Genomic DNA, 15,767 nt, shown 5'->3' with positions numbered 1-15,767 from the left:
GAGGGATGAACACAGAAAGTCAGCTAAAAGGTCTACAGATGGGAGATGGTTAGAGTCATGTCTGACAAAATGAAAGTAGACAATAATAGCTAGATCACAGAATATATGGAGGAGTACAAATTGTAAGAAGTCTGGAGAGGTAGAAAGAAGCCAGATTTTATAGTATAACTTGTTCACCTGCTTTGTTTCCAGCTCTTTACAACCATGAAAAATATTGATGTCAATAACACCAGTAACTTCATCACCACCACCAGTAAACCCCCCCCCCCCCCAAGAGCCGGCTTAATATAATATTTAATATTTCTTATAAATAAGGAACATCGCCATAACTGATCAATACATTGAAAATATGTACAGTGTATATTTGTGGACCTCCTGACTTTCATTGTAATTTTGCAACATTTATCTTTTTTAATTTTTTTTTTTTTTTTGGTAAACTTTTTCTTTTCCTGTGGCTCTACTTAATTGACTACATAAATTCATATAGATCTTTCTGTGCTTCTCTGTATTATTTGTGAAATAGGTTTTGAACATTTTGAAAGATCTCTCTCAGATTTACAGGGTAATATGGACAGATGGCATAGATTGAGAAGATGGCTTTCCTTTGGAGAGGGAATAGTTACATCAAAGAGATCTCAGGATACATCTCAAGATGTATAAATATTTAAATGTTAGTAGTGTAGATTAGGTTATTAAGCCTACCTTAAGGCTTTTTTATAGGACCTACACTCAGTTGACATAACTTAAAAGACCTCAGCCATTATGAGGCAGGATTTAAGTAGAGGCTTATCTATTACAACACTGATATACTATCCCTAATCATACTTCACAGAAGAAACTACATTTTAAAGTCCTTTCAACCATCTTTATTCTGTTATAATTATGAGTATAATAATGAGCCAATAAACTTCAGAAATTGGTTAGGATCACTAATTCATTTAAGTCCAGCATAACAATTTAAAGCCTTTGGTGTTTAATAGATTATTAATAATGTTAATCAAAATTTAAAGGAAACAAAAAAGGACTCTAATTTTTATTTTTAAACTTACTGTGTTTTGGTGTATAATATGGGGGAGGAGTATATATTCAATTCGTACACAAAAAATTATTCATCAATTTACAGATGATGTAATGCTGTTCTTGAAGATGTATGATCCAAAAACACGGAGTTTGAATTATTGTGGACATATCTATACCCCTATATCCTGTAAAATTCGTAAGTCTTTACATAAGCTTTTCTCTTGCAATGTAGAAATTTGGCACTTAAATTTTCATTATATTACATTATGATCTCTTGTATATATTTTCTTTACTAGGTGACTTGCTCCCAGTTATGTGTGAAAGAGCAGGATTTTCCCAAGAAACTAGCCTTATCCTCTATGAGGTTTGGATTGTTTATGTTTTCTATAATAACATGCTATGCTATTTTTCTTTGTAGTTCTAAGCTTCATTTATTCATCCTGATCACTGGTGTTGTGAAATAGTGACAACTTGTATTCATAGCCAGATTGTGACTTAAAGAAAATAAATTTAGCATCACACATTTTATGCCTATTTTGTATTTGGATTTTGTGGCTGTGTTTATTAGTTAAGAATTCTTAGAATGAATATATATGAACATATATACATATTTAAAGTTTATGGTTAAGATAAGGTGATTGACAATTCTTTATTAGAGAAAGTGAATGCAATGCATTGTGTTAGATTACTATTTGTTTTTTTTTAATTCTTACAAAAACAGAAGCTGCTTTGTTTTTGTTTTCATATTATCTTTTACTATAGGAAGTTAAACCGAATTTAACAGAGAGAATTCAGGATTATGATGTGTCTCTTGATAAAGCACTCGATGAACTAATGGATGGTGACATCATAGTGTTTCAGAAGTATGTATTTTTTTAAGGGTTTAATTATGGTCAAGTTGAACTTATTGTTAAGCTTTTTCTTATTGAATGGTAGGAATTTTTGATGCCTTTTATCTCAAGTTTAAAACCCAACATAACTAACTCCTAAGGACATTTGTATGATACCATAGAAAGAACTCTGATTGGAGTCAATAGACCTAATTTATGTCCTGGCTCTCTTTGCTACCATGGTATCCTTGGGAAAGTCACTTAATCCTTTCTGCTTCTAAGTTTCCTTTTCTATAAAATAAGCATATTGGATTCTACATGGGTTCACAAAGTCCTTTTTAGTATTGGTCTGTAATCTGTCCCCTTTCCCCTCCTATGAGAGATTTAGGTCAGTGAAAGGATTAAGTAAAGAACAATATTTACATAGTCATCTGATTTTCAAATTAGCCTTACTTAACTTTCTACCAACCAAAGATTAAAGCTGAACTGCAGATACTGGGTTAGATAATTTTTAAATATAATTTATGAGCTATATAATGACGTGGTTATATTGGGATTTAAAATAAATATTTCTTTACTTTCTTTCAAGGACATAGTATAGTTAATAGTGTATTTGTTTTACTCTTCCCCTTCAATTTCAATATAATTTGGCAACTGCGGGATTTGGTGTGGTATATTGGAACAATTATTATTTTCAAGATTAAGGAAATAAACCCATTCATAACTATCATGTTGTGAGAATAATCCATTAGTATGCCTCTAAAAAGGTGGATTTGTCTTGCCAGACCATTTTTAAGTACAATCTTGTAGTCTTCTATGCCATAAAACATAACATTTAAATGTCAATTTGATGTAGATTCTTCATTGTATAAATTTGCCTTTGTGTCAATAACTTTTCTCCCTAAAAAGCTTTTAAAATATTAATATAATTTGTATTAACTCTTATTACATATTTTTAATTACTTAATTTTTGTTTTCAGGGATGACCCAGAAAATGATAACAGTGAACTACCAACTGCAAAGGAATATTTCAGAGACCTGTATCACCGTGTGGATGTCATTTTCTGTGATAAAACTATTCCTAATGATCCTGGGTTTGTTGTTACTTTGTCAAATAGGATGAATTATTTTCAGGTATATGTAACAAATGGACATTTTTGTTTTCCAGGCTATATATAGTTTATCCTTCAATCTAATTAAAGAACTTCCTAGGTAAATAGAGTCTACAAGAAATTATTTATCCTATCAGTTTTAAATCCTACATTTTCCCTTAATTATTAGAAATATTCCCACAGAAAACAAAAGTGCACTTTGTTCCCCTTCCTCATCACCCCAATGAAATATAAGTTTTTGTGTTTGTACTTAGCAAAGTGAAGTATAGCATCATTTTGAGTGTGTGGGGATTGGCTGGTGGATGATTTTAAAATTTGCCTTTTGTTTCATTCTTGGGAGCAGGTGATTTCTTCAAAAAGATCAAATTTATTTCTACCATCATAATTTTGGCATTTTACAACTAGAAAGTAGATTCTCTAGGGGGCAGCTCAGTGGATTGAGAGTTAGGCCTATAGACGGGAGGTCCTAGGTTCAAATCTGGCCTCAGACACTTCCCAGCTGTGTGACCCTGGGCAAGTCACTTGACCCCCATTGCCCAGCCTTACCACTCTTCCACCTAGGAGCCAATACACAGAAGTTAAGGGTTTAAAAAAACAAACAAAAAAGAAAGTAGATTCCCTTTAAAACATTCCATTTAAAAATAATTGCCCATCCTAGGCAATTACTTAGAATTCAGATTCCAGTTAAATGCCTGCTCCTTATTTTCTTGATTTTTCTCTAGAATTAAGCATTCAATTTCTGATTCCATAATTAGATAAATGGAGTAATATTAAAAATATTTTAAAACAATTTATTAACTGCATTTTATTTTATTTATTAATAGCATTTTGTAAGAAAGCATTTTACTCATTTCTTTGGTAATTTAGATAAAGTTCTTCATATTCTTATAGCAAAATTGCAAAGACTAAGATTAAGATCATCTCCAATAATGATGAGTCAGTAAAAGAGTTAAGAAATATTTTCAAGGTCATATTCTATTCCTTTTGAATATTTACCAACAGAACTGTTAGTGTATTGCTAGCTTATAATTATATTTAAATTACGTATTTTCATCTAATTTGGAACATTCTTTGTCATCACCACCATTTCATTTTCTTAGGTTGCAAAGACAGTTGCACAGAGGCTAAATACAGATCCAATGCTACTTCAGTTTTTCAAGTCCCAAGGGTAAGATGTATTTATAGAAATCTGTGTTGTTCAGGCTGATATTTCTATGCTTTTATTCTGGTATAGTGAAACCTGTTTAAATAAGTTATAGCTTTTTTCCCCCCCCAATTGTCCATACCAAGCAATTCCTCCTTCAGTTGGCATTCCATTGCTTCCCATTACTGTGATGGGTTGGCCCAAGGAAAAAGTAGGAGGTTTTGTATTTTAATATTTTGCAGTCACTGATTTGAAAAACTGAAGGGTGACTGGTTGCAGAATGTGTGTTAGCTGGAAGATGGTGATCATGTGAAACTTGTTGAATGGGAAGAAAAGAGCTTTTTCAGGCAATTAGCCTGTAAAGGAGTAAGTCAAAGTATAATTTTTAAGGACACTTGTTTTATTTTCAGTTTCAGTTGTATGATTTCCAGCATTTATCCATATGTAAATATTGTGATTGATAACAGTATTTGCTTCAATATAAGATTTTTTCCATCTGATTTCTTTAAAAACAAGACATTATCATAATTAGTTCGTTTAGGTAACTCCAACTCTCACTTCCAAATGGTTGATCCTAAGTTGCATACCTATGTTTAAAAAGATAATGGCTTGTTTCTGTATGTACAGCCAGATGTTTATATTATAGATATAAGTAAACACATTATATTTATACACTCTTTTCTTGTATAGTTATAGGGATGGCCCAGGTAATCCTCTTAGACATAATTATGAAGGTACTTTAAGAGATCTCCTGCAGTTCTTTAAACCCAGACAACCTAAGAAACTTTACTACCAGCAGGTAGGAAGCCAAATCATATTTATAAGGGGAGGAGCAATCATCACAGAATGGGTGGGAGGAAAATATATGTGGATATGTGTTTAAACTGTGTTTGTTCTTCCTAGCTGAAAATGAAAATAACAGATTTTGAAAATCGAAGGAGTTTTAAATGTATTTGGCTAAACAGTCAATTTAGGGAAGAGGTAAGCAAAGTGATATTTATAAGATGAGCTAATTGTTAACTTCCTCAGCAAAGTTTTTTTTGTTATTGCTTTTCAGTCATTCAATTGTGTCCACCCCATTCTATCCATAGGGTATTTTCTTGGCAAAGATATTGGCATATGATTTGCCCCTTTTTTCCTTCTCCAGTGGATTAAGGCAGTTATATTAAGTGCATTGCCCAGGGTGACCCAATTATTAGGTGTCTGAGGCCAGATTTGGACTCGGGTCTTCCTGACTCCAGTCTTCAAGTTTTATTGAGAATATTCACCTTTATATATTCCACTTTCCCTTTCAGTCTTTAATGGGGTGGGGGGAACCCCACTCTATAGTTAGTAAATGATTACAGCATTTACTTTTCTAGAGTATTCAAGAATTAAAAGTATTTGGAGCACTATCTATAGTCAGGTAAAAATTACTCCTAATGATTTTTAAATATTTTTTTAGAATGATTTTTAAAAATTCATAGTGTTATTGAGTTAACACCCATAAAATTATTTCCAAAAGCTAATCCTCTCCTTATATTCCTTCCCAGAGGAACAAATTCCTTCTAGAGAATACTACCATTTTCATAGTATGAATGAAACGAATCACATGCATGACATGCTTTTAATATTTAATGTAGAGAATTTTGTGAATATTTTCCTTTCATTTTGCCTATGCCTCAAAGGATTTGAGAGCAAAATTGGCACTAGCTATCTTGGCCATTTTATTACTCAATGAAATAAAAAAAGTTTGCATGTTAACTCTGATTTGCTAGTAAATTGTAATTGTTGCATTTTTTTATCCTATTTTAAAATAAATGCAGTTTTAGTAAACTTGAAGATGGTAACATTGTTGAAATAAGCCATACTTAAAAAGTTGGAATAATTTATAAGAAAACAAATTAGATATTTTCTGATGAACAAAGTAATAAATGTTGTGTATATTTCTTTTCCCTAATACTTCTTTTAGGAACCTAGTTTCTGAAGGAGGAGCCCACTTTCAGAACAGTAGAAGCTTCATTTTTTAAAATCTCATTATCAATTTTATGGAAATTGCACATGGAAAAAACATTTTCAAAGTGGCATCAATTTTACAGATTTTCACAATTCCTCCATGTGGGGCATGATAAAAAAATTTTTTTTGATTCATCTACAGTTTTAATCCCTAATAGATTGTCTTAATAGATTGCACATTTCCTAGCTTCTTGTAAAATTTTAGTTTTTGTCATTTGAATTTTGCTAGTATTTTATTTGGCAGTGCAAATGGCAAGTAGATGAATAAGTTGAAATAAAATTTTTATGTAATGTAAACCTGAGTAAAATATAATTATTGCACATTGGAACGTTCTGTTTTGTTGTTTTGGATATCCTGACTGATAGTCTGTGATTCTAGTTATATCGCTTTTGTTTATTTCTTTGCAAAAACGTGCATACTAGGTGCTTCACAAGGTTTATGGAAAAAAAATTGTTTTTTTGTAAACCCTTACCTTCTGTTTTAGAATCAATACTGGATATTGGTTCTAAGGCAGGAGAGTGATAAGGGCTAGGCAATGGGGGTCAAGTGACTTGCCCAGGGTCACACAGCTGGGAAGTGTCTGAGACCATATTTGAACCTAGGACCTCCTGTCTCTAGGCCTGGCTCTCACTCCACTGAGCCACCCAGCTGCCCCCAGAAACATTTTTTAATAATATAAAAATTTCTGTTACTGCCCGATTTAATGCAGATTATACCTCAAGCATACTTAACTAGTCAGTGTCATGAATTGCTAGGGAGAGAATTTCAGTGAAGACTTTCTGAATTTAGCATGGCAATTTTAGGTCCCATCTTTACTCCTAGATTTTCTAGCCTGCATATGATCTGTTATAGCTGGCTTTCTTTTTGCATCACCCTTGAGAATTTGGCTAATTATGCATGAAGGTGAGACATTGGAAGACTTGGATGAAAAGGGCATTTTGCATTTTCTAAAAAGTATGTGTTTAATTCTTTTACCATTTAGGAAATAACACTATATCCAGACAAACATGGGTGTGTCCGGGACCTGTTAGAAGAATGTAAAAAGGCTGTAGAACTATGTGAGAAAGCGTCAGGGAAACTTAGGTAAGCATTTCCTGAAAATAGTTATGGAAAGTATTAAAAAAGTAAGACCAAAAGCAAAATCTCATTCAGTTATATTCATCTTAACTGGATAATAGTCAGTGTACATTAAGCACCAGGTATATTATGTGATAGGCACTGTGGTCAGCACTGGGTTTACAGAGAGAGGCAAATTAAGAGTCCCTGCCCCAAAGGAACATATAATCTAATGAGGGAGAATCCAACAAACAAGAGAGAAGAGTGGTCATACAAGTAGGAGGAAAACCAGTTAAAAGTGGTATCTTAAAAGATACTATAGAAAAGAGCATAATCAAGGAGAGTGATACCAACAGTGCCAAAGGCAACCAAGAGAGGTCAAGGAGAGAACGTGGTGGAAGAAAGAGATAAAGGATAGCAATTTGAGGGAATGGAAAGATAAGAATCAAGTGAGATTTTTTTTTTTCAGTATAGGCAAGACATGGGCAATTTTTAGGCAGAACAAAAATGAAGAAACTGAAAATAAATGAAAGATGGGAGTGACAGAGGGCAATCTGTTGGAGGAGATGGGATAGAATGAGGTATCTTGAGAGATTAGCCTTAGTAAGTGGCAAGTCCACTTCATCAAACAAGAGTGAAGGAGGAAAAATTGGTAGATAGCATCTGAGTGATAGAAGATGAGGAAGGAGGGGAAAAGATGGAATTCATAGCATAGGCCTCAATTTTTCCTATAAAATTTGAGGTAAAGTTCTCAGCTGAGACAGGGAGATGGGGGGGGGGAGGGGCCCAGTTGAGGACTGAAGAAGTAAGAAAAAGTTTAGAGAGCAGGATAGTGAGTTGATAAGAGGTAAAGTAGGATTACTTTGTAGCAGTGGGGGGCCCAGAGGTTGTATGACATAAATTTGTGGTGGATTTTTATTCAGAATGTGTATGGTGACAAATAGTGGGAGTGTTCCAAAGCTGAGGCTTGATGGGTTGTAATTGGAGATATTATAAAGGGGCTAGAGATTGAAGAGTGGGGGACCTCTCATTAATGTGTAGACTTAAATCAGTTTATCAAGATGAGAAAAGGAAAAAAGTGGCTAGTGCAGACCAAATGGCCTTGGAGAATTGAGGGGTCAATGGATTAAGAGGTTATAGCGTGAATGAAGAATAGGACAAAATAAATTATGGGAGTAGCTATGTTGCATAGAAGATAGAACACCAAGCTTCTTTCCTATCTGGCCTCAGACTGTGTAACCCTGGACAATTCACTTAATCCTGATTGTCTAGCCCTTTTTACTTTTTTGTCTTGGAATTGATACTAAGACAGAAGGTATGGATTTTTTTTTTTAATGAAAAAGATTATTGTCCAGGGGAATTCAGAATTCTTTAACATAAAGGTGTTATATATTTGTGGATGATATAATCAAGGGTATGACCATCTTTGTATGTGACTAAGATTGGGTTGGAAGAGTAGGTTATGGAAGGTGAGTGGGTTATTTTTGTGGGAGAATCTATGTATATTGGAAGTGCCTTAGTTATGAGGGTAAGTGTAAGAGAGTAGAGAAAAATTGTGAACCAAGTATTGGGAGGAAGGGAAATGGTGTGTGTGCATCCATAGACATTTGTTACCAGGATTTTGATTGAGTAGTAAATTGAATAGCATGAGCTTCAGAGAAAGAAAGGTTACTGAACTTGAAAGTGACAATGAAGGAGTAAGGAGTATTTCAATTCTCTTGACCTCTTTTATCTAAGAAAAATAAGTCAGTACTGGAAAAGCTAGCCAGGGAGATTGTATCATCAGAGGAAGCAAGGTTTCAGTATAAAGATAATAGGTGGAAGGAGTGGGAAAAGAAAATATTTTAGGTAAAATGAAGTTTGTTGCAGTTAGGTTGAACCTTTGGGTGGGGTGCTTGAGCTGTTGAGGTATGGGGATAAGGAATCAGATGATAGAGGGTGTGAAATGGGCTTTGAATGATTTTCCACAGGAGGGAATTGGGGTATCATCAGGTGTGAAAATGTGAAACTCTGGAATGGAGAGTGCCATTCCTCTACCCTCAAAGAATAACCATAGCAAGAGTTGGGAAGGCCATATCCAGAGTGCTAGTCACAAATGAAAGCAGCAATCTAAGTTTATTCAATTGTTGAATTCTCCTGTTCCTCCAAGTCTTTTCTCGAGTTTTATGAACAAAGAATGAAATTGATTATTTTGAATTTATGTCCTCCCATTTCTATCATTGACCATCTTACGTTAGCCAAAATCAGTAAGGTGAAGAGAAGTAGGGACAGCTATGTGAAAAATACATTTTATTTCAGATTGTCAATTTTCTTTAGCTATTTTGAATGGAAAGGACAATGTTTAAGCCATCTAAGAGGTGATGTTGAGTTTGAATCATCAAAATAGATGATAGTTGTTTATTTGAAGACAAACAGGGTTTTAATATTTGCCCAGGGTCACACCGTGTCTGAGGCCAGATTTTAAGTCTGATCTGACTCTATGCCCAGCACTCTAGCACCACCTAGCTTCCCCCTATAATAGTTTTAAAGGTTTGAGTACATTTCATTATTCCATTTTTCCCTATCACACTTTTGACATTTTTTCTTTTCTTTTAATAAACCCTTACCTTCTATCTTATAATTGATATCAACTATCAGTTCCAAGGTGGAAGAGTGGTAAGGGCAAGGCAATTGGGGTTAAGTTAATTGCCCAAGGTCACATAATAGGTCTGGATTTGAACCCAGGACAGAGCCTGTCTCTTGGCTTAACTCTCAATCTGCTGATCCACTTAGCTGCCCATTGGACATTTCTTCTAATTTTTTTTTTCAGTTAACATCTATTTTTTCTCTTTCTACTTCCCTCCACCATTAAGGAAAACCCTCTGACATTTCAACAACAAAAAATTGTTGATTTGGTTAAGTGATATTACTCCATAAAATGAATCTAATTAGACAAATTTAGACTAGACAGTTTTAGAAAGTACTTTTGTTTATAATAATTTAACCCAAGCAGTCATTTTCATGAAATAATTTTTTATTTTAATTCTGTTTCTATTCATTTCCTATTTTTAAGGCTGCTAGAAATTGTAAGCTACAAAATTATTGGTGTCCATCAGGAAGATGAATTGTTAGAATGTTTATCACCTGCAACAAGTCGAACGTTTCGAATAGAGGTTAGTAAATCATAAGATTTAGAGCTGGAAGGAATTATAAAAGATTGTTTCTCATTGCAAGCCAGTTGATTGGTTATGATGGAAGGTAAATTTTGTAAAAAAAGCCAACTAAATCATTAATTAAATTGTACAACTTAAGTCTTTTCCTTTAAAAAACATTTTTAATACTACATTTTCAGTGGAAGGTAACTTTCTGATTCATAAGTCAGTAGATTCTTAGAGATTTCTGCAAATAGAGGACTCTAGGAAGTTTTTGTTTCAGGCAAAAATGTTTCAGAGGTTTTTTATGAATTGTTCTCATTACTCCCAGGAGAAAGCCCCCTTTAGGTACTAAACATCTTCTTACATCATAGCTTCTCATGCTACTTACTTCCTGACAGAGAGGTAATGAATTCAGCCAGTCAGTCAGTAAGCATTTATTCATTAAGTAAATATGTGCATTGTTTATTGTTGAGGATACAAAGAAAAGCTCCTGTTCTCAAGGAACTCCCAATCTTCTGGGGAAGACAACTTGAAAACAACTAGCTATAGACAGAATAAATTGAGGTGAATAGAGGAAAGGCCCTAGCTTAAGTGAAATCAGGAAAGGTACTAGGAGATACAATTTAAGTTGATACTTGTAGGAATCCAGGAAGTAAAGATGAGAAAATTTGCTCAACTGACAGTGCCTACAGTCAAGAGAATGGTTTGTCTTATGCAAGATACAAAAAAAGGGACCAGAGTCTCCTTTGAATTGAATCACAGAATAAGGCAGGGTTAAATAAAGTTCTAAGGAGATTGTAGGAGGGAACCAGTTTATGAAGGGTTTTGAAGGCCAAACAAAAAACCTTTTGCTTGATCCTCGAGGTGATAAGGAGAGTCTTATACTGAGGAATTTATCGAATGGGGAAGAGTTATGTCATGATTAGACCTACACTTGAGTCCATCACCTCTCTGTCAAGACTTTGGTTATCCTGCTTCATCATTGGACCTCTAGTATCATAGTTGGTCACAATTCTTAGGTCTCTCAAAGTTTGTGTTTTGAGCTATTGGTTTCTTTTAAGCAGTATAGGTAGGTATTCAAGTATAAATTATTCTTTTCACTTCACATCGCATTATTTCAAACAAGTCTTTTCTAGTTTCTCCAAAACCATTAGTTTAGTATATTAGAATGGTGCTTTTGGATTGGAAATAATTTGAATTTTAAGTTTGGCTTTATATCTTTTAAAAATAAAAACTAATGCAGTTCAAAATGAATTATTTAAGGAAAAACTGGTATTTGCTAGTGTCTTTGTATTAGTTGTAAATCTACCTATTTCTGTCTTCTAAATTGTTTATCAGAACTTCTCATGATCAGAATATTTAATTTGACTACAGGAAATACCCTTGGACCAGGTAGATATAGATAAAGAAAATGAGATGCTAATCACAGTGGCTCATTTCCACAAAGAGGTCTTTGGAACTTTTGGTATACCATTTTTGCTCAGGATACACCAGGTAAATAATTTTTTCTTTATGGTCCTTCTGATTCTCTTCAGGATAATCATTTGTAATATTTATAATATTCACTGATTTGCTTTCATTTTTTAAAAAATTGTTTAATGACTATTAATTGATAACAAATTGGAAAAAGCTTACATGTCATTTTCTTCCTACTCACTGTGGATTTCATGAGGCCTGTAACCTGCTTATATAATTTCAAATTTTCTCCTGATACCTAGCCTGCCTAGCCTGAGGCATTATAAAGGGTTGACTTTACTGTATGTTTGTTTGAAATAAATGTTATTATTTTGTATTTAAATGTCACGCATGTGACTCATTATGAAAAAAATTAGTTTACAATTTCAAATGAAATCATCTAGCTTTTAAATATCAGTGGGTATATCCATTTATTCATTATAGGGTGAACATTTCAGAGAAGTGATGAAGCGAATTCAAACAATGCTAGATATCCAGGAAAAGGAGTTTGAAAAGGTAAGAATTTACCTTAGGCCTGCAAAGCAAATCATTTTAATAGACCTGTAAATCATATTTTCTAAGTGATCTATGATGTTAATTATCATTAAATAAAGGCCATGTTTAATCCTGAATAATGATCTACAATATGCTGCTTTCTCTAGCACAACTAATCAAACTATTCCTTGATAAAATGTCATGTTTAACTAGCCATCTAGAAAAGGAGCCTCCCTACCCCAGTCCCCTGACAACTCAATAAAGGAAAACCTCAGCTCTTCAGTGTTAGCTGTAGCTTCCCTGGATTCATGGGGTTCCTGGTCTGTAAAGTGAATGCACAGTCTGTCCCTGCCAAGAGCCAGACCAAACTGCCCTCTACCTCTTATAATTGTATCTTTCCATGTATTTGTCCTTCTTACATTAATTTCCCCCCACCATCCCTATAAAAATATCACTATACCTTTCCCTCATGACTTGCTTTCATTATTGCAAAGGGATAAAATTATACCCATGTATATGAGAAATCCCTGTATATTGCTTAAGATGACATCTGTGCTGCTGATAAAATTAGTTCCAGCAGTGTCACATTTTGCCTCTATTCAGACTTGAAAAGATTTTTGTTTTGTTTTATTTCTGTGCTTTTTTGTTTTTAAGTTTAAATTTGCCATTGTAATGATGGGTCGACACCAGTACATAAATGAAGATGAATATGAAGTCAATTTGAAAGATTTTGAGGCTCAGCCGGGTAAGTGCCTTGACCTTTAGTTTTAGACTATTCCTCTCAACTACAAGTCAGAGATGCTCAGACACCAAAAAGAAACCCTTTTAGTTTTACTGCTACTTAAATGAAACTATAATTAAAAATAAACTACAATAAATATTTATTTTAGTATGCCACTAATAAATAAATGTTCTAAACATTTTTTTTTATAGACTACAATTACATTATATATCAGTGTCCAAAAGCTAGGAGAAATTTAGTTAATGCCACAATCATGAAATATTTGCTTAGGATTATTCACTTTAAAATCAATAATAAAAAATAGTTGAATTGTAATTTAAACAGATGGTGTTATGAAGGGGTAGAGGAGGCGTACACTAGCACTAGCTGTTGGCCTTAATGAGCCATGGCAACTCTCATCACTGTGTTCAGGTATAAAGTAACAGTTGTAAAAGGTTGCAACGTGGTCTCAGTTTTTTCCTTTCTTTTTTTCTCCTAGGTAACATGTCTCATCCCAGGCCTTGGCTGGGGCTTGATCATTTCAATAAAGCCCCAAAGAGAAGTCGCTACACTTACCTTGAAAAGGCTATTAAAATTCATAACTGACTTACTTAACCAGTTTGTTCAAGGCAAGGGACAATACGTGTGTGTGTGCACCTTTTTAACAACAGTAGAACTTTGGTACACGTGCACTATATCTGAAGTCTTCAGCAAGAGGATTTGCTGCTGATGTTAATTTTATTTTGTTGAGGCTGTTCAGTTTGGCTTCTCTGTATCTATTGACTGCCCTTTTTGAGCAAAATGAAGGTGTTTTTATAAAGCTTGGATGCCAATGAGAGTTATTTTATGGTAAACATAATGCAAGGCAATTGTCAACATAATGGGGGAAGAGTTTAGTAGGACAATTGATATTGGAGAAAAATTTGTCTTGTAGTACATTTATAGATGGCATAAGCTGACTGGCTGCCTTTCCTGGTGTTGTTTCCTTCACCAGCCCTGCAGCAAGCAAGTCTTATGTTTAGACTCACAACCGATTTATTTCCTTCAGTTATACTTTAAATGACCTTTTGTGCATTTGTAAATGCAAAAGAAAAAGAACTCACAACATCAATAAATAGAGATCTCTACTTCATTGTGTACATTGTTGGCACTTATTCGGGATTTATGTCTCCTCTAGCTGTGCATAGGATCTTTTTTAATAAATTTTGATTTATTTAGTTCAGCCACTACTTTGCTGCCCATTTTGCAGAGTGGGTGCACTGAATAAAGCCCTACAAGACATTTTGGGTCTTTTTAATAATTTAAAAACACTGTTAAATACAATTAAGGTTTACTATGCTGCCTATTGGCAAATTTAATTACATCAAAAGTTGGCAAAAGCAGGTGAAAGGATTATAAATATAGTTTCATTTAAATGGAAACAGATGGAAGAAACCAGGAAAATAGCCTTTTAGCACAGAGGGCATGCTCACTAGTGTTTAGTAAGCTGTTGACTTTGTAAAAAACAAACAAAAACAACAACAAAAAAAGCAAAACAAAGCAAAAAACAGCAAAAAAAAAATAGGAAAAGAAAAAAAAACATGAAATTGTATATTTAATGAATGAACATGTACAATTTAACACTTGGAGGTTAATTTTGTTGGGTGAGTCTGCAAGTGAATTTCACTGATGTTGATATTCATTGTGTGTAGTTTTATTTCAGTCCCAGACTGTTTCCTTTTATTTTGGAGCTAATGCCAGCGTGTCTAGTTTTGAGTGCAGTAAAAATAGAATCAGCAAAATCACATTTATTTTTCATTCTTTTCCAGTATTTTTTTTTTTGTTTCTGTAGCAGCAGTGTACAACAACTCTTCCTGTATATTGCCTTTTTGCTGGAAAATGTTGTATGTTGAATAAAATTTTCTATAAAAATTTTACTTCAGTGAGTGACGTGGAAGTTGAGGAAGATTTCTACTCTCCCTGGAAGTACAGTTTGGGAAACCTTTTCATTTACAAAAAGATTTTACTAAGATGTATTTTTTTTTTTAAATTTCAGTATTGCCAATGTATAATCCTGGTTTTTGGCCTCTAACTAGTCCCATTTGAGCTTAAGAAATAAAAGGTTTTCCAGGAGGGAACCGTGTAAAATACAATGACTGGAAATATTCTTTGAATACTTTTTAAGGTATATAGTCTGTGGGATCCATAGTTTTTGGAGTGGATTTGGCTCCATTTGCCTTGTTTCAAATTCTATGGTCCACACACCCCAAATGTGGTATTTATTTATAAAGGTATTATGATGAAATCTGTACTTTTCAATTATGATCTCTCTGGACTTCCTCTGTAATGTGTATGCCTTCATAACCCAAAAGCTGCCTTCAAAATCAATGAATAGATAACACTAATGGGGAGTAGCAGTACCACAGACTTTGCCTTCGAATCCCTGAAAAATTAGTTGTGGAAATGATAGTAAAAATAATTCACCAATAGTTTTTGTTTTTGAACTTTAAAGGGTTTTTTGGAGGGAGAAGGGATTAAGTATAGTCTTGGAGGGTAACAGAAACCTGCCACTCTCCTATAAGATATTAAATGACTTTTTACAAAGAATTTTTGGTAATGTTTACATTGTGTGATGCATTTAATTATTCCTTCACTTCCAGGCATGGAGATCAAAGACAACAGTGCTTCTGGGTTTAAATTGAATGAAAAATGGTTTTCTAATTATGAAATATAAGGTACTTCCTTAATGATGGTATTAATGGCTTATATTAAACCACTGAAGTAAATACCACCTTCTTTGACATGTATTGGATACTAGCAATATA

General features: G+C 33.7%; 1 protein-coding gene across 1 annotated transcript in view; it reads left to right on the top strand.

Moving 5' to 3' along the window:
* Positions 1-15,095, top strand: part of USP7 (ubiquitin specific peptidase 7) — a 96,293-nt gene extending 81,198 nt beyond the window's left edge. The window contains exons 19-31 of the mRNA XM_044659036.1: positions 1,124-1,216; positions 1,317-1,384; positions 1,783-1,883; positions 2,831-2,984; positions 4,063-4,130; positions 4,797-4,905; positions 5,010-5,087; positions 7,085-7,185; positions 10,211-10,310; positions 11,667-11,786; positions 12,192-12,263; positions 12,897-12,987; positions 13,463-15,095. Coding sequence (XP_044514971.1) covers positions 1,124-1,216; positions 1,317-1,384; positions 1,783-1,883; positions 2,831-2,984; positions 4,063-4,130; positions 4,797-4,905; positions 5,010-5,087; positions 7,085-7,185; positions 10,211-10,310; positions 11,667-11,786; positions 12,192-12,263; positions 12,897-12,987; positions 13,463-13,569 — 1,262 coding nt within the window. The 3' untranslated portion in view covers positions 13,570-15,095. The remainder of the gene's footprint in view (positions 1-1,123; positions 1,217-1,316; positions 1,385-1,782; positions 1,884-2,830; positions 2,985-4,062; positions 4,131-4,796; positions 4,906-5,009; positions 5,088-7,084; positions 7,186-10,210; positions 10,311-11,666; positions 11,787-12,191; positions 12,264-12,896; positions 12,988-13,462) is intronic.
* The last annotated feature ends 672 nt before the right edge of the window (positions 15,096-15,767 follow it).

This window comes from Gracilinanus agilis, chromosome 1, assembly GCF_016433145.1.
Source record: "Gracilinanus agilis isolate LMUSP501 chromosome 1, AgileGrace, whole genome shotgun sequence".
Classification (NCBI taxonomy): domain Eukaryota; kingdom Metazoa; phylum Chordata; class Mammalia; order Didelphimorphia; family Didelphidae; genus Gracilinanus; species Gracilinanus agilis.
Note: the sequence above shows the minus strand (reverse complement) of the source record. Positions and strands in the feature narration are given on the sequence as shown.